Below are 21,510 nucleotides of genomic sequence, written 5' to 3'. Positions count from 1 at the left end.
AGCTATTACGAGTTGCTTACATTCTTGAGGAGAAAAAAAATATGAACTTCATTAAAGGCAGATTATCATTATCGTTACAAATACAAGAAGGCAACCCTGAGCTCCTCAGACCGTCATGTGCGGATGCTGTTGTGGCTCTAGCAATGTCTCGCCCCTACTAGCTGAGCTCAGACTTTCCGGTATGGTGATAAAGGGCCCCCAAGCAGAGCCTCTAGTACGCACTGTCTCTTCGTGTATTGTGATGAAGCAATTGTCCTGCTCACTGGCTCTCTTGACGTCCTGGAGCGGCCATTCGCCCATATCGAGTGCTTTGTGCTGGCTAAAGGCATCGATCTGAACAGGCCGCGATGGCACTCTGTTGACCTTCACTGGCGTTGCGCTTCGTTCTTCCTTTTGAGTACTGCGAAACAAGAGACGCAGGAATGGTATAGATGCAGAGATTATGCCGCTGTTGGTCTCAACCTGACCCCACAGGAGTAAGTCGTTTCCAAAGCGGGCAGAGTTGGAGGGCGACTCAGCCCATAGCATCATGACCCACATGCGTACGGACGATGCGGTTATAGCCATGATGCCAACTGAGAAGATGCCGATGAGTGCTAGACGTTTGGTCATAGCTATGCGAAGACTGAGAAGTGTCGGAAGGGGAAGCATGAGGATGATGATGTCGGTTATCAGGTTGGATGCCGAGGAGAACACCCATAGCTTGATGGGGTCGAAGCATTTGACTGGCTTTCGGTGGACGTTTGGGTTGCGATCGAACTGAGCGAAGTAGTTGGTTGTCGACCAAGCGTCCGATGGGTTCTCGCATTGGAAGGTAGATGCCATGCTTGCAGCAAACGTGTACATGCAGACGAAAGCGATCGTAGCATAAACGAGCTTGCGGAACGTGCGGTTTGCGGCGATGGCGCGGTAGAAGAAGAGGATACTGAGCTTGACGAAGCCCAGCCCGATGGTGTAGGTCAAGCGGTAGACCCACCATGATATGAGATTGCCACGGACTTGCGGCTCGATCAGGGGCCGCTTCTCCTGGATGGATGTTAGATATTGTTGTTGGCTGAAATTTGGTCTCTCTCACTGGATTGAATAGATAGCTTGGACGAGTATGGGCGCTGGTCTCATCTTGATAGAAGTTCACCACGAAGTTGCCCCATGTAACTACCTGAATCTCATTAGCTTTATCTTCGAGGAGACGAGGCTCAGACTTACAAGAGCCACAAACATGAGGTGATCGCTAGCACTGACAGTTCCCATCAAAAACCATCTGCAATAGTATCTGTTCGAGGACGTCAGCCTGTTGCCATATCACATCAACCCCAATTAGTCCTACCGCAACGCTACGATGACGGTCGACATCGTCGTGAGTATCGCCCCAACAATCACCACCACATATCCCGGCCGGAAGTACATGTTGAATGGCTGCGCGTGAAGCACAACAAGGAGAGTATCTAGGCTCGATTGAACGATTCGACGTATGCAACAATGCGCCCGGACAGCAAGAGAAGAAAACGGATGTATGAACAAACATGAACATGAACAAAGTGAGTCGGGCCTGAGCGTTCGGTTATGAGGACGGATACAAAATGCAAACCTGAGGATTCCCCAGATTCTGCACAAGCGGGAGGGAGTGTCCCATAGGCCGTGTGGCGCTCCTTACGCGTGTGAACAAGCATTACTATCCCAGCTGTGGCGATCATGCGAGAGAAGCGACCGGATGGCTCGACGCGAAGTGAACCATAGTACATGTCTGGAGAATGCGATTGGTCTATGGCATCGAGAAAGTTCGCAGCTAGCGAATGATGCAAGGCTTAGAAACCGTTGTATAACATCGGGCAGCCATATGATCGGCCCGTAGCCTTGAAGAATCCACAGGAATCCACAATGGCATGCTATGAAGGAACAAAATGGGGCTGCGTCGTGATCTTGGCGCATGTGGTACGATCAGGATAGAGACGCTATCTCTATGCTGGGCTACGGAAGTCATGCGCGCTAAGTCCAAAACAGGTACTAACCGTGAAAGGAAAAGAGACAGCGGCCATGTGGCTAGATTCGGGTAGCTAAAGGCTTGCATGATGTGATGGGCTCGGCAGCAGAGCTTCCATCAGACCCACTTTTAGCCGGGTGGGCGTTGTGACGTGAGTGTCAGAGACCCTGAGGCTGAAACGCTTGTTGCACGCGTTACTCAACAACGAGGGCCTGAGGCGATAGACGAACGACGATGTCGCATTCGGATGCTGTTACGTAGTCTACGAATTGAAATGCTCGGGCATCGTGCTGGTTAGGAGAGCTCGATGGGATCGTGCATATTGAGCCTAGACCGCCCTCAAAAGATTGCCGATCAAATACTGTAACGACGCACCCTGGATTGTGGGTACTTGAAGGGAAGATAGGAAACATGAAGTTGCAATGAAGTCGACAGTCTCCTGGTAAGCCGGGATGAGGATGGAAAACGACGTCGCAAGGCAAGATAGAATGCTGTACCTGATTGAGGCGGTACAGAAGGCCGGCCTCGAAACAAGGGATCGTAGGAAACGTCAAACCCCGGTAGAAGAGGTGTAGAGCCCACCGCTGCAACACAGTTAGTAGCACTTTCCTGTGATCACAGTCTGATGTTCGTGGGAGTTGCAGCGGGGGGTGCTCTCAAACATCTGCGGGGTGACGATTGCCGAGCGCTACACGAAGGTCGGCATCTGAAGGCCGCTTACACCGATGCGCAAGTTGAGTTTTGAGGTGGCTGGCGGCGCCAATGAGTCGTTGTTGAGGGAGAAAGCAGCCGTAAGACAAGCCAAGGATTCGGACACACCCTGAGTGAGAATGACTCACCGCTGCGCGCTATGATTGGACCTTCGGGTGGCTTTAAGTGGGGCTGTGAACATCATCCGGGGACCACACTTTGGACTAAGGCACCGCAGCTGCAAGCCTCAGGCTTGCGTTCAGCGAAAAGGGCGTACGGGGTTTTGGCGACGGAACGTCCGGTTAGGTTCCCAAAGCGAGTACGATTTGGCAGAAAATGGTGTTGTTGATGTAGGACATCGTCGAGGGTGTTGCTCACTTCGACTCATTGTGAGGTTGATGGACGTTTTCAAGGGCTCAATTTGTGTAGATATAGGCTCTTGCTCATTATGAGCCAGAGTGATTGTCGCGGAAGATGAATGCAAACATCAGTATAAACTGAGGACAGCGCAACATAGAGTCATATGTAGAACAGATATTGGATTTATCATTTGACGAGATTGACAGTGAGTGTACACCACCAGAACCCTACAACCTCTGAGATTAAACCCTATTTTGCCGATCTGAATATCGCCCTGAACAGGCGTACCATGATCCGACCCATTGTCCGACATCGTCTGAAAGGAGGCCTCTCTAGATGATGAAACAGGAAAGATTAGGCCACCACATGCTGACAGACCGATACAGGGTTACTTCTGAGAACGGAGCAGGGCACGAAGCGTCTCGACCTCTCCCTCCAACCTGGCGTTGCGGACTTTAAGGTCGTCTCGCTCGGCTTTGACTTCCTTGAGTTCGGTCTCGAGGGTACTCATTTGATCGACGCGCTTTTGGCGGTAGCGACGGGCAGCAAGGGTGTTTGCCTTTCGCTTCTCAACTCGGCAGGAGGGTTCTGAGTCCTTGGGGCTGTTCTTTGTAGATGACAATTTGGACGACGAGATTTGCTCAGGAGGTGATGAGCTCTGATCCTTGTGACTTGTCGAGGAAGAACCAGAATGAGAGTAATCTACGTAGATTAGTTACTGGAGAATTGAGAAGCGTGGCGTGGTCTTTACCTCTGGTCATCAGCGCAGATGTGTTCATAGTGTTGATATTGCCCATGCCAGGCGGCATGGTAAGCATGTTCATGTTGTCTTCCGCGATCGAAAGTGAAGTAGGCCCGCCAGGAAGCAGTTGCGTGCCATCGCCAAGATATTGTGAGTCAGAATGGGGGAAGAGGTCCCAGTCCGGAGTGGTATGGAAAGAAGGGTCCGGTACAAGTAGGCCACCTGTCAAGGCGGCAGACGAGGAAGTAGAAGAAAGAAGTGAAGGGGTATCGAACAGAGCACTGTTGTTATCGGCGGTCGAGTAGGAGAGTGCGAACTCCCAATTAATTGACTGACTTCCAGGGTGGTTTGGCGACGAGACGGAGTTGCTGTGGCTGCCAGTACAGGCGGGCGAGTTCGCTTGGAACGAATCGCATGGAGAAGATTGAATACTGCATTTCGGGATGTTAAAGGGCGGGTCCTGGTACCCGCTGGTGAAATCGAAGAAATCGTCAAGTGAAATTGGAAACTATCTGAAGGCGCCCAGCACTGGGTGATGAGCGCGAAGTTTGGTGACGAGAGGAAGAGGAGCGCGGGGTGGCTTCTCTTTATACGGGAGGACGGTGCCTAGGTGGGTTTGATTAGGGCTGATGGCTGATGGCATGCGCTAGCGGCCTACCCCGGTCGCAGTTTCCTGCAACTTTGAATGTAACCCGGCTGCGCCCACCAGCATCGGCAAGCACAGCCCACACCGACGACATGGCTACGATACACTCCTCACGATTACTACGGCCCAATCTCGCACTCGTGCAGCAGGACACGGTGCTGTCTTTCCTGGTGCCGTCGGTCCAATGCGCGCGCTTCTCCACATCGCCCGCCCGATGGAAAAGAGACAACAACAGGGACAGAGGCAATTCCGCCGTCAGAGCTACCGGTCTGCGTCCTAGACAAACATTGTCGGTCAAGGAGAAAGATTTCGCAAAGCAGCGGTTGCCCAAGCCCGTCAAGATCGAGCAGGAAGTGACTGGCACACCCGACCACGGCCTGTGGGATTTCTTCAAGGACCAGCAGCTCCTGCAGACACCAGTAGAAGAGCAGAAACATGGTAGGCTGCCATTGGTTCCGTGACGGGAAGCGGGTAGCTGACAGAGGCACAGGAAGGTCGTGGACTGTTGGCGAGCTGCGCAGTCGAGACTGGGACACCCTGCACCAGCTGTGGTGGGTATGCGTGAAGGAGCGGAACCGTCTTGCGACCGAAAAGCTTGAGCGAAAGCGTCTGGACGCGGGCTACGGCGACTTCGAAAATGAGGAGCGAGACAAAACGGTGCAGGAGACGATGAAGGCGATTCTCGACACATTGGCCGAGCGACACCAGGCATACCAGGAAGCCTACGTGCTAGCGCAGAGCGATCCAGATATCGACTTGTCGAGGACAGACGGTCCACAGTACACTCAAACACCATACGTACGTACAACTTCTCAGGATGGCTATCCCCATGCTGACCCATTTGTAGGAACCCGTAGAAGCAGACGAGACACCGTACGAGACTCCGGCCGAGCAAACCATCGAAGAGCCCTCGAAAGACAAAGTACTTCCAGAACCCGAAGTGCAACCGAAGGAGAAGGTGAATCACGCATAATGAGGATCATGGGCGCAGGTGGCATATGCGCCTGGGTAGCTACCGGGCGAGGAACGTACCTGTTGAAACTTTTGCAACGGTACGGACATCGTACAAATGTGACTATGATCATAAACGCATCGCATATGGGATGGCGAACGGGGAGCACTGCTAGTGCAGTGAGGATGCTGTATAGATCAGGGTGGCCAGGGCGGCCTCTGTAGCATATCGCGTGTATCACAATCAGTCATGAAATCAATGAAGTGCACTAGTCAAGCGTATGCTAACCGCGAGGAGTTATGAAAGTAATGCGAGCATAAACAGCCCTGGAGGTCGACCAGATTGGCGAGGCGCTTCCCAGAGAGAGCTACAACCCCACATCCATCACACCGCCTAGGGCTAACACCGCCTGTCCACGCGCCTTCTTAGCGGACACCCTCTACCGCAATCCTCAACTTTCTTATTCTGCACCCGACATCTGACAGCCATGGACGAGATTGCCCCCGAATACGACGTAGTGGTCCTGGGAACAGGTGGGTTGCCCTTACCCCACCTACGTAACGCTGCCGTCGCGGAAGCTAACTATCTCCAGGTCTCACGGAATGTGTACTTTCAGGGTAACACACGGACGCGTACCAGCTTCCGAGTCCATACTGACATGCTTGCAGAGTCCTTAGTGTCAAGGGCAAGAAGGTGCTCCACATCGACCGCAACGACCACTATGGCGGGTATGTTATCTGGACAGGTACTTTGAGGGGCGAGAGCTAACAGGAAGCAGTGAGGCAGCATCGCTGAACATCGAAGCAGTAAGTCTACCCCATGCCTGACAGTTCAACACACGCTAACCCGATGTCCAGCTCTTCAAGCGGTACGGCCAGACCGAGGGCGAGCCATGGAAGAAGTACGGTCGCGTCAACGACTGGAACATCGACCTCGTCCCCAAGCTGCTCATGTCCAACGGTGAACTCACCAACATTCTCGTTTCCACCGATGTGACCAAATACCTCGAGTTCAAGCAGATCGCCGGCAGCTACGTACAACAGGGCAACGGCGCCAAGGCAACCGTCGCAAAGGTCCCCTCAGATGCCGGCGAGGCGCTGCGATCGCCTCTCATGGGTCTCTTCGAGAAGCGTCGGGCGAGGAACTTCCTCGAGTGGGTTGGCGCTTACAACGCGGATGACCCAGCGTCACACAAGGGTACGGATGCTTGAGTGAAAAGGAATAGAGAACGGTGACTGACATCTGACGCAGGCATCGATATCCAGAACTGCACCATGAAGGACGTATACGACAAGTTCGGCCTTGAGGCTACCACTCGCGATTTCATCGGTCACTCCATGGCCTTGTACCCCACCGACGACTACATCACACAGAAGGGGCAAGCAAATGAGGCCGTCCAGCGCATCAGGCTCTACGTCAACTCCATGGCACGCTACGGAAAATCGCCTTACATCTACCCGCTCTACGGTTTGGGAGAGCTTCCTCAGGGTTTCGCTCGTCTCTCCGCTATCTACGGTGGTACCTACATGCTGAACACCGACGTCGACGAGTTCCTCTACGAAGGTGACAAGGTTGTGGGTATCAAGGCCACCATGAAGGAGAAGGACGACGCTGGCGAGGGCATGAAGTTTGAGACCAAGGCAGGAAAGATCCTCGCCGATCCCTCATACTTCCCCGGCAAGGCGCGTGTTACTGGACATTTGCTCAAGGCCATTTGCATTCTGAACCACCCAATCCCCAACACAGCCGATGCCGACTCACTGCAACTGATCATTCCTCAGTCTCAAGTCGGACGCAAGCACGGTACGTATACACCCGTGTGCCCACAGAACCCTTGCTGACAATTTCCACTAGACATCTACATCGCTGTCGTCTCGTCTGCACACAACGTCTGCCCCAAGGGCTACTACATCGCCATTGTCTCCACCATCGCTGAGGGCGACAGCAACCACCACCTTGAGCTCCAGCCCGGTCTTGACCGTCTCGGAAAGATCGAGGAGAAGTTCATGGGCCCAGCTATCCCACTCTACGAGCCAATTGAGAGCGGTGCCAAGGACAACATCTTCATGTCGAAGAGCTACGACGCGACCAGCCACTTTGAAACAACGACTGGTATGTTTCCGATGTCTGACATGGTGCACGAAATACTGACACATGACAGATGACATCAAGGACATTTACCAGCGGGCCGAGGGCCACGAGCTGGTTGTCGAGGGTCTGAGAGAGGGCGCGAACTTCAATGTTGAGGAATAGACGGGCTCCACGAGGGGACGGATGATACAAGCATCAACGGTCTTTTAGGTATATCGTTTGGTAATCGGTAAAGACTTGGCTTCTACAATGACTTTCATTCTCAACATGTGTGAATGCGTGATGCTGCGGAGCTCGAGCTCGGTATTTCCTATTTGGGCGATGAGATCGGTCCCTTCCAATTCGACCACCACGCGCGTCTCGACGAACGTGTCAGTCCAGCCCAGATCCAGGTGTATAACAAGTCAAAGCTGCATCCATTTATAGCGTATTGAGTCGTGATGTTGTACCTGTGCCTATGACGATGGTAGATCTTGGCAGGGATACCTCCATGGCTCCGCAACCATCTGAGTACTGCAACGCGTCCACAAAACGTGTCCTCGAAGCGCATTGCTGTTCCCACACTCCTTTACCATGGCGCAATTCGGTCGCTACAGGTTCCTGCTGGTAGCAGTAGTGTTCCATCTGGTGTACATCTATACAATATTCAGCATACATTTCACAAGTCCGATTGTCCATGGCATGCGCGAGCACCGCGTGGAGACGCAGGAGGCTCCCGCGAAACGTTTAGTGCTTTTTGTTGGTGAGTCGCGTGAAATGGGCCTCCATTCAGCACTGACAGTATTACAGGCGACGGACTCCGCGCAGACAAGGCATTCCAATCGTTTCCTAACCCTGACCCCAATCCCCCGACCCCTCTCGCAGACAACACCAGCGACCCGCGACCTCTCGCCCCGTACCTTCGCTCTCGCGTCCTAGAACATGGCACCTTTGGCGTCTCCCATACGCGCGTCCCCACCGAATCGCGCCCCGGACATGTTGCGCTCATCGCAGGTTTATACGAGGATGTCTCCGCGGTCACGACCGGGTGGAAGCTGAACCCAGTCAACTTTGACAGCGTCTTCAATCGAAGCCGGCATACGTGGAGCTGGGGCAGTCCTGACATTCTTCCCATGTTTGAGGCGGGCGCTGTACCTGGGAGAGTCGACGCATACTGCTATGGTGCTGAAGAAGAGGATTCCTCCAAAGACGCCTGGGTGTTGGACGAATGGGTATTCGAGCGCGTCAAGAAGCTCTTTGCGGACGCCAAAACGAACGCGACACTGGACGCAGAATTGAGGCAGGAGAAGAACGTCTTCTTCCTCCACTTGCTTGGAATCGACACCACAGGCCATGCGCATCGACCATATTCGTGGCAATACTTGCACAACATTCAGATTGTGGACCGCGGAGTTCAGGAGATTACGGAGTTGATTGAAGAGTTCTACAACGATGACAAGACGTCCTTTGTGTTCACAGCGGACCACGGCATGAGCGACTGGGGAAGCCATGGAGACGGACATCCAGACAATACGCGCACACCCTTGATTGCATGGGGTGCTGGTGTTGCAGCCCCGTTGAAGAACGTATCAGGCGTCGCTAAAGGCCACACTGAGTTTTCTTCTGACTGGAACTTGGACGAGGTCGAACGACACGACGTTGACCAAGCCGACGTCGCGGCATTGATGGCATACCTGGTCGGTCTGGACTTTCCAACCAACTCTGTCGGAGTTTTGCCGCTCTCTTATCTTGACAAAGACCCTAAAGCCAAAGCGGAAGCTCTCCTTGCCAACGCTAAGGAGATACTGGAAATGTATCACGTCAAAGAGGATATCAAGAAGTCGACACAACTCCGCTACAAGCCGTTCTCTGGCCTTGGTGACGAGGCACATTCTGTCGAACATCGCATTGCGGAAATACAAGCTTTCATCGACAAGGGCAACGATGTAGAAGCTATCCGTGAGACTTACGAGCTCATCGACCTTGGTCTCGAAGGATTGCGGTACTTGCAGACGTACGATTGGCTCTTCCTACGGACGCTGGTGACTGCCGGCTATGTCGGATGGATCGTGTTCGCTATCACGACAGTCATTGACCTGCATGTGCTCACCGAACATGTGCCAGCACAAAGAACGGCGGCCAGTATGGTGGTGTTCTCTTCTATGTTTGTTGCGCTCTGTGGAGTATTCTTCAAACAGGAATCACCAATCGTCTACTACGCATACGCTGTATTCCCGGTCTTGTTTTGGGAGGAAGTTTTTGCGCAGAGGCTGTCGCTTGTCAAGGGCAGTAAGGTTCTGTTTGGTCATTTGAACTCAGGCGCCGATGTTGCGAAGCTTGTATTTGCGACTCTAGGCTTTTTTGGTCTCCTCGAGGCTTTGGTACGTAGGCCATGCACAGAAAGACACGATGGTACTAACTCAGAGATAGGTCCAAAGCTACTTCGTCAGGGAAATCTACACCGTATGCTACCTGGTTGCAACATTATGGCCAGCAGTCTACGGACAGGAGTTTGTGAAGAAGAACATGGCGACAGTTGCCACTTGGGTCTTGTCTTGCATAGGCATGAGCGCTTTCACGCTACTTCCAGCCAACAAGGCAGAGGACACTCGCCTGATGTAAGTGCGCCGCTTTTCATGATCGAGTATGAACTAATGATATGCAGTCTTCTTGGAGGCGCATTGATGTTTGTCATCGGCGCGCTTTACCTGCTCTTTGAGAAGAGCATTCTCGAAGACGGCAAACCCGAAGCTGAACTCGCCAAGCATGAACTCAACAACAACTCTCGCATTATACTGGGCGCCCAGCTCGGTCTCGTAGTGCTGTCCATGATTGTCACCAAAAGCAGCAGCGGGTACCTACAAGCGCGCGTAGGCATACCGTTCGGCGTTTTGACCGTGACACGAGCAACGCTGTTGGCCTCACTCGTCGTCCCTCAACTGCATGGTCTCTACCCGAACACACACTACGTCCACCGTCTCGTAGTCATCTTCCTGCAGTTTGCGCCGACATTCATCATCCTCTCGATTTCGTACGAAGGGCTATTTTACTTCGCCTTCTGCATGTGTCTGTTCAGCTGGATGCGCCTCGAGCACCAGGTGTACCTGCATAGCACGGCCAACCCATCGACTGCAGCCATTACATCGGATCCGGCCAAGCCTACCATGGACGCTGCATCTGATCGCCTCGATTCGCTCCAAAAGGGGGAGTACAGAACATTGACCCTAGCCGACGCCCGCATAGCCCTCTTCTTCATCTTCTTCATCCAGTCGGCCTTTTTCAGTGCATCAAACATCGCTTCGGTGTCGTCCTTCTCGCTCGATGCCGTCTACCGCCTGGTCCCCATTTTCGATCCCTTCTCTCAAGGCGCACTTCTCATGCTCAAGCTCATGGTGCCATTTGCGGCTCTCTCGGCCAACTTCGGTCTGCTCAACCGCCGTCTGGGTGTGGCGCCGTCGGCCCTCTTCATGGTGGTGATGGCGGTCAGTGATGTCATGACACTGAGCTTCTTCTACATGGTCAAGGACGAGGGGAGCTGGCTGGAGATTGGAACGACGATTAGTCACTTTGTTATTGCGAGCTTGCTGGGTGTGTTTGTTAGCGGACTCGAGATTTACAGTGAGTGGACTATACGGGGTGTCGAGTTCGGTGGTAGCAAGAAGACGCAGGGAAATGGGACCGTCAACGGAAAGGCTAGTGGGAAGGTAGAGTAGTTGGTGTATGGAGTAGTTGTAGTGCGTTTAAATTAGTTTTATATGCGAGCATAGACGATCACCTCACACAAGGGAAAAACTGGACGTTTGCGCTGAAGTCGACATTACTATAAAAACATCAGTTTGAGAATTGTTAAGGCAATGCAGTCTTATCAGTTCTGCAGAGGTGGCTCTCCAGTTTTCCTTTTAGATGGGGTGTGATGTTCCAACCCTGTTGAGATAGGGGAAGCAATGGTCGAAAAGTATGGTTCACTACGGCAACGGTAGGATCGCTGGAGGCGCTGTACCAAACACGCAGGAAACGCACGTTGACTGGAGCTAGGAAGATGCATGCTTCCGAGATGAGCTTGGGTTGCCGGGCAACATTGCGCTGTGCAAGTGTCTCAATCGGTCGTGATGCTCTGGAAGCGACGGCAGGCCGCGTGGGGAAGGCGAGGTCGCTTGAAGGAGCATCACCGTGCTGTCTCGTTATCAGGCGAGATGGGCGGACGGCAGGCTCGAAGCGGTCGCGAGAGGTGTGATGTGGCTGGGGACGGGCGGCTGGGAAGGCTCGGCTCCACAAACTAGCGGGGGCCTGCGGATGCTGCGCTGGGCGGCATGCGAGAATGGTCCTACCCAACGCACGACTATACAAAGCATTCGCTCGTCAACAACATCCGTTCGGCGCATTATTACCTCCGCTACCGTCTGCGGCGCATTGTTTACCTCCATCGCTCCGCAAAAGACATATAGTCCGTCTTGTGCGACGCGCCGTGTGTGTGTGTGTGCAACGCAGCGCATCATCGATAGTCGTGTTATCGTGTCTTGGAACCAGGGGCCCGCCCCAACCACCGCCGCCAACAGCAGCCCGTCGTTCAACCTCGCACTTTTCCTGCGAATCGAAAGCCTAAATCCCACACGCCCAACCATTCTTTATTCGTATCTCCAGGCGCAATCTCGCTTCGTCTGAACTGCCAGCTTATAACACCGCCGGCCTTCACCCTTCGCTGCAGACTCTTCTTTTCGCATAATGTTCTTCAAACGGTAAGTCGGACCTGCTACGCGCTGCATCTGGTGACGCGCACTAACTTTGCATAGTCGGTCCCGAGCCAATTCTTACGTCGACAACAGTGAGAACCCGCGCTCGCAGTCATTCGACGATTACACAGATAAGCGCCCCGAGTCGAGCCGTAAGGAGTCCCACCACAGCCAGCCCTTTTCCCCTACCGAGGAGCCGGACATGTATCCCCGCCAGCAGCAACCCCAAGAGCCGACGTACGCGCAGAGTGCTCCCCCAACCCACAACAACATGCCCATCCGCTCCCAGCAGGTGCCCCCGACCGGCAGCAGTGCCCCGATGGGGCTCGGTATGCCCGACCTCATCACCGCTGCCTTCAACCAGGCCGTCCAGCCCTACACGGAGAAGATCGAGCAGCTCGAGAGCCAGCTCGCCGACATGCAGAACTGGGTCGACCAGCTCGAGCAGCAGCGCGCCGAGGTGCACAACTGGATCGACAAGCGCGGACTGCGCCCAGGTAAGCCGTCTGCACTGCTCGCTGCCCCACTTTGTACTGACCTGCCCAGATGTTCCTGCCTCCATTGCTAAGATCATGGACACGACCACCGCCGACGCTGCGCCCACACTCAACGCCCAGCTCGACCGCAAGATCACCATCGTCAACTTCGACCTGCACCGCCTGCAAGACGACCTCAACGATTCCATCTCCTCGTCACACTTTGCCTCGGCCATGCTGAAGTTCCTGCCCGACATCCAGCGCCTGACTCTCCTCCCGTCCGGCCCGCGCTACGCCTTCGACCTCATCCTGAAGCTCGGCGGCAACCTCAACTCACACGGCGGCATCGACAGTGCTGACGCCGGCGACATAGCAGCCCGCCGCGACTTCTACAACCGGCTCGACGAGACCATGGTCGATGTCGTGCAGCGCCGCTTCGGCGAGGGCGAGGGCTGGGACGTCAAGCGCGAGATCAAGCGCATCGAGAAGACGGCCAGCTACCTCAAGACCTACGGCGTCGAGCCATACTTCCCCTCAACGCTGGAGATGATGAAGCGCGAGATGGAGTTCCAACCGCACCCCAACGGCGGTGTTCCCAATGGCGGAACAGGAACCCCACCGCGGTACCATTAGATCTCTTGAGTGTGTGAGCTGAGGTGTGCTGACAGTCTGTAGCTCGGGAGAGTCGATCGAACAGAGGATAGAAGCGAGGCTGGCGAAACTAGCACAACTCACGCAAGCTATCAAGAAGTGTCGAAGTGCGCAGGACAGCTTGGGCCAATTGCATCAGTTTGTCGACCACACACCCGGGCGCTCTTCGGGGCCTCCCCCGCCGCTCCCTCCACGGCCTCCGCCTCAGCCGCCTACGAGGCCTGCGCCACCTCCGCCCGGATCTATCTCGGATCTCTATCTTGGTGGTGATAGCCCTGCTGCTCCCGGCCCGGCTGCTTGATGAAACTTTGTACTTAATACTCTTGATTGAACGAATTTCCTTGATGTGTTGCATGAAGCGGGGAAGGGAAGGAATTGGGGATAAATTGGGGTGTGGTTCTTCTTCTGCATCATACCCGAGCATTTTTGGTAAATGGCGGCGTTTTGGGAATTGGGTAGCCTCCTGCATGTAGCTCGCGGCGTACATTTAGTATAGTTGTCGCTTCTTTTGAAGTAGTAATTGAGAACATGACTGAAGATTTTGGGTCTGCAGCCGAGATTAAGATGAAAACATGCGAAGTGAGTAACCCAACCTCAACGTAGGCTCCAGGGTGTTGAGTTCTTCCCTTGGATGAGGTGGGAGAGGTGGGAATTTCCAAAGCTGTGCTTGTCTGGATTGCATGCGCCGAAAAGGACATCCGCTAGAAACATGGTGATGCGCTCGCAGTTTACACCCTCTGGCCGGCATTAAGGAAGAACCGAACCCGAAGTGGACATGCACTTGCTCAGCTTCGTTGCGGAAATCATGTGTAGAGGCTTGGCGACGGTGGTATCTGTGTATAAAAGATGTACTGCTGCTGCTCATTCTCTTCTCCTTCATTATCTCAGTCCGGGTGTGGTACTCCAAAATCTCACCATACCAACTCTGATGTCCTGTCTGCTCCTCCTTTTCCAAAAACTTTTCGATGAGTTCGTCATGGGATTCTGCTCCGCTCTCTCCTCTTCTTTGAAAAGGTTGAAATCCACATGTCATACAATACATGAGTCCAGAAAGAGATTGCAGAACTGTTGATGTCGCGATCTTCGAGATTGGCGAAAACCAAATTATCCGCAAACCTCACGATGTTTTTCGGGTGTTCCAAAACATGAAAATGCTGTATTCATGTGGGCGGCGGTGGAACTCGGGGTCTTGGAATGGTCCAAAAGACTTCGATCTACTATGGATGACGTCCCTGGTAGCATGTACGCTCTACCATTCTTTCGGCGCGGCGCTGTTATGAGAGATGGGGATAAAATACACTCTTCTGCGCCTTTGGACCTTACTTCCTATACCACACATTCTTCCTAAAAAGTCCAAAACACCTAGGACATGGCACAATGTCTGTGCTGTCTTTGTTCGAATAGAAATAAAGAAGTTGTCGCATTATGTCTGCTCTGCGCTGCCTTTCTCTCTTGTCATGACGACGTTCAGCCAGAGTTGATCTTCTCAAAAGTCAAGCGCACAATATTAATGACTTCGTTCCTCTCGCCGACAGTCGAAGTCAGATTTGAGAGAGCTGATCAAAAGACAACGAATTTGGCCCATGGAGACCGCTGCTGTTGCGCTGGCTGGACTTGGAAGCGTGCTGCACACAAAAAACGGCACGGTTGTCACTCACATGTTGGGAGAAAGAGCAGAGAAGTTGACGCATGGAAATTCCGGCGCCATCTCGGTATGTATACCGCGTTGTAGAAGCGGTATAAAAGCTCTTCTGACCCTCGCTCTTCTCGTCACCTTACATCTCCTACGGTCTCTTCCGATTTATCAAAACTTGCTCGAACACCTGCATGTTCTGCCTCTCCTTCTCCCTAAAAAAGAATTATGTTCGTCAAGTTTCCATACCCAAAAACAATAGCAAGCGTCAACATGTCTCTTTGTCGTCTTTGCTTTTCGTACTTTGAGATGCCGAGTGCAGCGCTGCTTGCACCGTAATATCCGACAAGAGTGTTCGAAATATGGTGGAGAAAGTCTTATGTCTTCCAGCGACCTAAATTCACATTATTCCAAAGTCTACCTCCCTGTTCAGGAACAACCTTCAAAAACAGAAACACTCAACTGCGATGGCTACCTAGTCAAAAGTACTACCGTGGAATGCATGTCGAGTTTCAACATACCCTTATTAATACATACTGAGGCGACTGTCGCAGAACGTTATAAAAGCTCCGCCGGTCTCTCTCTTCCTACCTTCTCTACACTTCAGTGCTCGAAGTGCTTTCCTCAAAATTTGGTGCGCCACACCTATGGGTTCTTCTCTTCCAAAAGATTAAAAATTGACCACCGTGGTCTCCTCCTGCCTTTCTTTCTTCTTCCCTTTCCACCAAAGGCAATCATACATTGACGTATGATTTCTCTGCTCTTCTTTCGACTGGGACGCGATGTTTAATCTTCGTCAAAAGGCACACATGATTAGTGCATGTCCGAGAAGGCGTACAAAACAGACATCGAGAACTTCCATGGTTTTCCTGGGCCCTGCGGTCTTCCATTAACAAATCTCTATCACGCATTCCGCATGTACGTGCGGTTGAGTGCTGAGGCCGACACTGATTGCATCGTCCATGGTGAAGCATGACCTACCATGGTGACTTATGAACACCTGGGCAGTCTTACAGGCGGTGTGGAACATGATTTCGATATCTGGTTTACTGCTGTCGTTCCTTCTTATACGACCAAATACTCACCTCTTAATAAACAACAAAAAGCTGGATAGAATACAACAATGATCCAGTCTGCTCCTCTCTCTAAAAACGAATAGCAGAAAGCGCGATGGCTGTCCTGCTCTCGGTGTCTTACTTATCTACGTTTGGTCGCGACGGTAGGGGAGCTTCTCAAAAAGACTCCTGGAGTTGATTCCGATACCCACAATATACATGCCAGAGGCTGATGTGGAAAACGCGTGGTGAGGTCATGGCCATCGTCACACGACAGCGGCAGTGATGTGCCTTTGTGCCACAAGCAATTCGGAGTCTATGTTCAATTTTTCAGGCGTCCAGAGCAATCGCAAAGATAATGTCGTCGTCGGAGTGATGCGGTGTTTTGCCTCGCCGCGAATGATCCTGGGGTTTCGTTTAGGCGGCCTGTGGTAACTCTCTTGACACCCGCAATCGACAGCTTTTGTTGACTTGCCTAATATGGAAATGCGCCAGAGCTGTACACTAGCCTGACTGGGATTAGCACATCCCAAGCTCTTGAGCACTGCTCCGGCCTCCAGCCACCAGATTTTATCACTCAAATAATCGAATTCAACACGATGGCTTCGACAGCACAGTACGCTTGCGGAATTTGCAGGGAGCGTAAAGTTCGGTGCGATCGCGCGCTTCCCAAATGCAGAAGGTGCGATCGTCTCAATCAACCATGTGGCTATCAAGTACACTCGCGTCGCACACGCGACGATCAACTCAAACAGCTTCAGGAACGGCTGGCCAAAACGGAGGCTCAGCTTGCTCTTACCACGCAAAATTCATCTACGACGAGTACGTCCCATGCGCAACCAGCTTCTACATTAGCACCCACGACTGCTAGTACTCCGATGGACCTGGATAGTGCCAGAGAGACGAATGCAATCGTTGTACATGGTTCATTTGTTCCGGACGTTGATTTATTCTCTCCTTTTGCAGAAGACATGGACTCACATATGACATTCGACTGGATGAATCAACCCCTGGCGGCACTCGAACCAATGGATGATTTACTTCTCAATCAACCTCAGGAAGCGTCACAAAGCACCTCAAAAGAAGACATGTCTCCAACCGATCTGAGTTCGCTGCACGATCGCTACTTCCAGTCCGTCCACTATTCCTTTCCGTTCATAAACAGAGATAAGTTCATGATTGAGCCAACGGTGAGCGGTGGCCCTGCAGCGAGTGCTTTGGTCTATGCTGTTGCGCTTGCGGGCTGCTCTTACACTACCCTTGAAGACTCCGAACGACAGTCGACATGCTACAACCTAGCGCGTGATTACGCCGAGAGATGCGAGCGAGAAGACTGCATGAGTGATCTGAACTTCATCCAAGCCTTGCTGTTGATAGGCCGCTTTGAGGCTACAAGCCAGAAGCTGGAGAGGAGTTGGCTGACACTGGGACGCGCCGCCATGCTTTGTAGGCTTTTGAGGCTACATCGAATGGATGAAGTCAGCCATGATCAAAGTACTGAGAGCGGAGAAGGCCAGAATAGCCCTCTTTTCAGTTTGCCGCATACTGAAGATCCAGTGCTACTAGAAGAACGACGACGTACATTTTGGGGCTTATACATATTGGAGAGCTACGTGAGAACACGTAGCGGATTACAGTGTCAGCTGGGAGACGTCAAGGTGCGGAACGTGAACCTCTATGCCTTTAAGAGTCTGACACAGTATCCAGGACTTTCGAATCAACTTACCATCGCCAGGGCTTTTGGATTCGAGTTTAGTACCGCTCAAGATGCCTTCTGTTCTAGACGTGGGTACCGAACCCGGTCTCGAGCTATCATCTTACGCTGGCTGCGTTCTAATGGTCGAGTTGGCCTTACGCTGCTTCGACCATGGGCAACAACGTGACAGACCAGGTTTCTGGGACGACTACTGCACCTTAGTCAAAGAGACCGACGACCTCTTTATTATCCTCAAGCGTCACCTCAACGCTGCGTCCATCCGTGAAGATCCCGTCGCCTTCAGCCTTTACATGAACCTGAGGGCTACAGAAATCTTCTCTCATGAATCAGCCATCACAAAGAGCGAGGAACAAGGGCTACCACCATTGATGATAGCAGAGAGCCAACGTCGCTCTACCGCCGCAGCTTTCCAGATATGCAGTGCGGTAGGGCTTAATCTGCCATCGCCGCGCAAGGAAAGTAGCGATATCATCATGATGCAAGCTATCTTCATTGCCTGGCCTTTGACTATGGCACTAAAAGCATTATACCGCGAACTCGTCAATGGCGAGGGAAAAGAGACTACCAGTGGTGTGGTCGCTTCAACGCGCTTGCTTTTCGCGGCTCTAGATCACATTGAAGAGTCGGAAGGATACTGGCACCAAAGCGTAACGCATGTTGGGGCTAAGCTGCAAGAATGGGAAGAAAAGAACGGGTTCGCATCGGTCGCTCTGTGACAAGCTTTTGTTCTCTCTTGGATACATATAGCGGGAAAGCGGCGATATTTGCACCACAACACCTCATGACTACGAGAAAGATTCTGGCAATTCGCATTTCGTTCGACATAAGCCCGACCTTTTCCGTATGATATCCTCCGATAGATGTTCTGCTTCCTCATTCGACCGTCATCGTTTCAACATATGAATGTCCCCAGGAAGTAGTCGATCGCTCGGACTCCGTGTCCGTGTCCGTGTCCGCACCTTACACCATCTCTCCTGCTGTTATAGTCTCGTCGCCACACATGGGGCTCATTTCTGTTCTCCTTATCCCTTTTACTCCTTACGAACCTGTCCCAAGGTTTATTGAGATTGTATCTACATCTGCGAAAGCCCCGCGCCATTGAGAACTGATTGAAACATTTAAATATGGACCGCACAGGTACACAACCAAGCCCGAACAACTTGGATCGCGAGAAGAATGCAGAATCGGCAGATTTGAGTACTCAGAGTTCACCTGGCGATGATGTCGCTACAGCCAGCAGGTCTAGCCCACGCATCATCCATGGTTGGAAGGTAAGTGAGCCACCCTCACTCACACCCATACATATCACCACTTCCAGAATAATTGCTAACACAATACGTTTTCTTCTGTCTAGTGGGCAACTGCATACTCCGCTATGCTATCAACAACCCTCCTTTTCGCCCTCGACAACACAATCGTCGCCAACATCCAACCCGCCATCATCGCCGACTTCGGGCACCTCGAACTTCTAACATGGATCGGCACCGGCTTCGCCCTCGGCACCATGTTCATCCTGCTCTGGGGAAAGATTTATGGCGTCTTCAACATCAAATGGGTTTACATCTTCAACATCTTCTTGTTTGAGGCTGGCAGTGCGCTTTGTGGTGCTGCGCCGAATATTGAGGCGCTTATTGTTGGGAGGGTTGTTGCGGGCGTTGGGGGCTCGGGCATGTATTCGGGTACGTTGACGTATGTATCTGTTCTTTCGGATGAGAAGGAGAAGCCGGCGTATCTTGCGGGGAGTACTGTTGTTTGGGGGATTGGTAGCGTCCTGGGCCCAGTGGTGAGAACAACCTTACAACTCCGTCCTTACTGGATGTATGCTAACTTTCCACCATTAGGTCGGCGGCGCCTTTGCGGCAAGTAGTGCCACTTGGAGATGGGTATGTCGTTTCGTCTTTTGATGTTCGGGTCCTTGCCATGAGTACTGATCATAGGCTAGGGGTTCTACGTAAATCTTCCCATTGGTGCTCTCTTCGCACCCGTGTACTTCCTCCTATTCCCCAGTATCGACCCCCATCCGTCCAAGACGCTCACCGAGAAGCTGCGCTTTGTCGACTGGGTCAACGCCGTCATCTTCCTCGCTGGTTCCGCCTGCCTAACCGTCGTGCTCACCTTCGGCGGTGTCATCTACCCGTTCAATTCCGGAACTGTTATCGCGCTGTGGACCATCACGGGCGTTCTGCTTGTCGTCTTCATCATCACGCTGAAGTTTCATCCGCTCGTTACCAAAGAGAATCGACTATACCCACTTCATTTCTTTAAACAACCGACATTGATCAACATGCAGCTTCAGGTGTTTCTATCCTCTGGTATTATCCTGGTAAGCTGCTGCCGAACAATGATGAAGTGAAGATGCTAACCTATTCCCAAGGCCATGACTTACTACATACCCCTCTATTTCCAATTCGTCAAGGGCGATGGCGCACTCGAGGCCGGCGTTCGTCTCCTACCATTGATCATGTTCATGGTCTTCGCGTCAATGTTGAACGGCTTCTTGATGCCGAGGTATGGCTTGATACCTGTCTGGTATATTGGAGGGAGCACACTGGCCCTTATTGGCACGGCTCTGATGTGTAAGACTTTGCATCGCATCCGGGTTTTAAGTAACCTCACTAACATCTTTCGTAGACACCGTCGATGAGGCTACACCCAATGCCAACATCTATGGCTACAGCATCCTCGTAGGAGCTGGCACAGGGTGTTACATCGTCGCAGGTTTTGCCATCGTGCAGTCTTTGGTTCCTGTTCGTGAGATAGCCAACGCCGTTGGTGCCATGACCATCAGTCAAGACCTCGGTATGGTTCTCTTTCTCGCAATGAGCGGCAGCCTCTTTCACAACGTAGCTGTCGACAAAGTCGGCAAGGCGCTCCCAGAGGTCTCCCCCATGGAGATCGGGAACCTCATAGCGGGATCAAGCAGCAAGGCCTTCCAGGCACTGTTCGATGAGGAGAAAGCTTTGGTCATCCCCGAGATAGCCAGTGCCATGACTAGCATCTGGGCTTTCTTTCTTGCTGCTGCTGCGCTGAGCGTGGTATGCTCGGTTCCATTGCTGGTGAGTTCTCTCCAAGATTGCCTTCCTACCGCTGCATGATGTTTGCTGACGTTCACGACAGGAAGTCAATCTCAGCGGCAAGAAGAAAAGTGCGGTAGTCACTGCAGCGTGCGATAGACTTTGACTGGAAATGAACATGTCAAGCGAGGGCAATCGTCTCGATTGATGGTGGCTTTCAATACAAGATATACTTTCTCCTCCATTGTTAGAACATAAAATTGTGATCTGTCGTACTCTCGGCTCCTCGATGATGATGTCAACTCGTGGCGTAGTTTATCTTGTTCTCTTGATCAATGAATCCCTGAACTACACAGCAACCACTGCACGCACGGGCAGCAAAAACCGAGGCGGAGATTTCGTGATGCTGACTACAGATGCATCCGCCCACGATCCGCCCTGGCAGACTGGCTAAAGGGGTGGATCCTCCAACAGGCGACCAATAGAGAAAGAGCGGCCGTTTGTGTCCGTTCCTGCCTACCTTCTCACGGCTCCGGACGTACCGATGACTCTTGAGACACTTTCTCAGATTAGAACAGGCCATGAAAATGATCGCAAAGTCTCAATAAGAGGGAAGACTGGGGATGCATAGTTGGAAAATGATGTAGACGACGAATGCCGTGTTGAAGAAGCTATTGATGGTTCCAGCGAAGTGGAGCTCGAACTCCGCGCGGGAGCCCCACATTTCCCGGTCGGCAGAACCTTCCGCCGCCCAAAATTTCGAGCCGTCCCAGGTACTTTCCAGTGCAACTTC

The 21,510-nt window shown here is 52.5% G+C and overlaps 8 protein-coding genes across 8 annotated transcripts; 6 read left to right on the top strand and 2 right to left on the bottom strand.

Moving 5' to 3' along the window:
* Positions 1-105: 105 nt before the first annotated feature.
* J4E78_002611 (uncharacterized protein) lies at positions 106-1,353 on the bottom strand (the record flags this gene model as incomplete). Its single annotated transcript, XM_049363257.1, has 4 exons — positions 106-1,026; positions 1,076-1,159; positions 1,207-1,273; positions 1,328-1,353. The coding sequence occupies 4 exons, from the start codon at positions 1,351-1,353 to the stop codon at positions 106-108; spliced, it is 1,098 nt and encodes a 365-aa protein (XP_049225849.1).
* Positions 1,354-3,419: 2,066 nt separating this feature from the next.
* Positions 3,420-3,840, bottom strand: J4E78_002610 (uncharacterized protein; the record flags this gene model as incomplete). Its single annotated transcript, XM_049363256.1, has 2 exons — positions 3,420-3,733; positions 3,783-3,840. The coding sequence occupies 2 exons, from the start codon at positions 3,838-3,840 to the stop codon at positions 3,420-3,422; spliced, it is 372 nt and encodes a 123-aa protein (XP_049225848.1).
* Positions 3,841-4,511: 671 nt separating this feature from the next.
* On the top strand, positions 4,512-5,392 carry MRPL4 (54S ribosomal protein L4 mitochondrial; the record flags this gene model as incomplete). Its single annotated transcript, XM_049363255.1, has 3 exons — positions 4,512-4,857; positions 4,910-5,217; positions 5,267-5,392. The coding sequence occupies 3 exons, from the start codon at positions 4,512-4,514 to the stop codon at positions 5,390-5,392; spliced, it is 780 nt and encodes a 259-aa protein (XP_049225847.1).
* Positions 5,393-5,858: 466 nt separating this feature from the next.
* Positions 5,859-7,624, top strand: GDI1 (Rab GDP dissociation inhibitor alpha; the record flags this gene model as incomplete). Its single annotated transcript, XM_049363254.1, has 8 exons — positions 5,859-5,904; positions 5,964-5,988; positions 6,040-6,099; positions 6,150-6,177; positions 6,229-6,568; positions 6,623-7,174; positions 7,226-7,483; positions 7,533-7,624. 8 exons carry the CDS (start codon positions 5,859-5,861, stop codon positions 7,622-7,624), a joined length of 1,401 nt encoding a protein of 466 aa, XP_049225846.1.
* A 411-nt stretch (positions 7,625-8,035) lies between these two features.
* Positions 8,036-11,154, top strand: MCD4 (Glycosyl phosphatidyl inositol anchor synthesis; the record flags this gene model as incomplete). Its single annotated transcript, XM_049363253.1, has 4 exons — positions 8,036-8,204; positions 8,252-9,822; positions 9,872-10,059; positions 10,107-11,154. 4 exons carry the CDS (start codon positions 8,036-8,038, stop codon positions 11,152-11,154), a joined length of 2,976 nt encoding a protein of 991 aa, XP_049225845.1.
* Positions 11,155-12,163: 1,009 nt separating this feature from the next.
* On the top strand, positions 12,164-13,280 carry J4E78_002606 (uncharacterized protein; the record flags this gene model as incomplete). The annotated part of the gene is made up of 3 exons (XM_049363252.1): positions 12,164-12,177; positions 12,232-12,668; positions 12,718-13,280. The coding sequence occupies 3 exons, from the start codon at positions 12,164-12,166 to the stop codon at positions 13,278-13,280; spliced, it is 1,014 nt and encodes a 337-aa protein (XP_049225844.1).
* Positions 13,281-17,425: 4,145 nt separating this feature from the next.
* Positions 17,426-18,419, top strand: DEP6 (Depudecin biosynthesis cluster-specific transcription activator dep6; the record flags this gene model as incomplete). The annotated part of the gene is made up of 2 exons (XM_049363251.1): positions 17,426-17,432; positions 17,722-18,419. 2 exons carry the CDS (start codon positions 17,426-17,428, stop codon positions 18,417-18,419), a joined length of 705 nt encoding a protein of 234 aa, XP_049225843.1.
* Positions 18,420-18,921: 502 nt separating this feature from the next.
* Positions 18,922-20,883, top strand: DEP3 (Efflux pump dep3; the record flags this gene model as incomplete). The annotated part of the gene is given in 7 exon segments (XM_049363250.1): positions 18,922-18,926; positions 18,944-18,974; positions 19,058-19,486; positions 19,646-20,026; positions 20,078-20,279; positions 20,335-20,759; positions 20,821-20,883. 7 exon segments carry the CDS (start codon positions 18,922-18,924, stop codon positions 20,881-20,883), a joined length of 1,536 nt encoding a protein of 511 aa, XP_049225842.1.
* Positions 20,884-21,510: the final 627 nt, after the last annotated feature.

Source organism: Alternaria triticimaculans, assembly GCF_023758025.1.
Source record: "Alternaria triticimaculans strain BMP 0046 chromosome Unknown scaffold_2, whole genome shotgun sequence".
NCBI lineage: Eukaryota > Fungi > Ascomycota > Dothideomycetes > Pleosporales > Pleosporaceae > Alternaria > Alternaria triticimaculans.
Note: the sequence above shows the minus strand (reverse complement) of the source record. Positions and strands in the feature narration are given on the sequence as shown.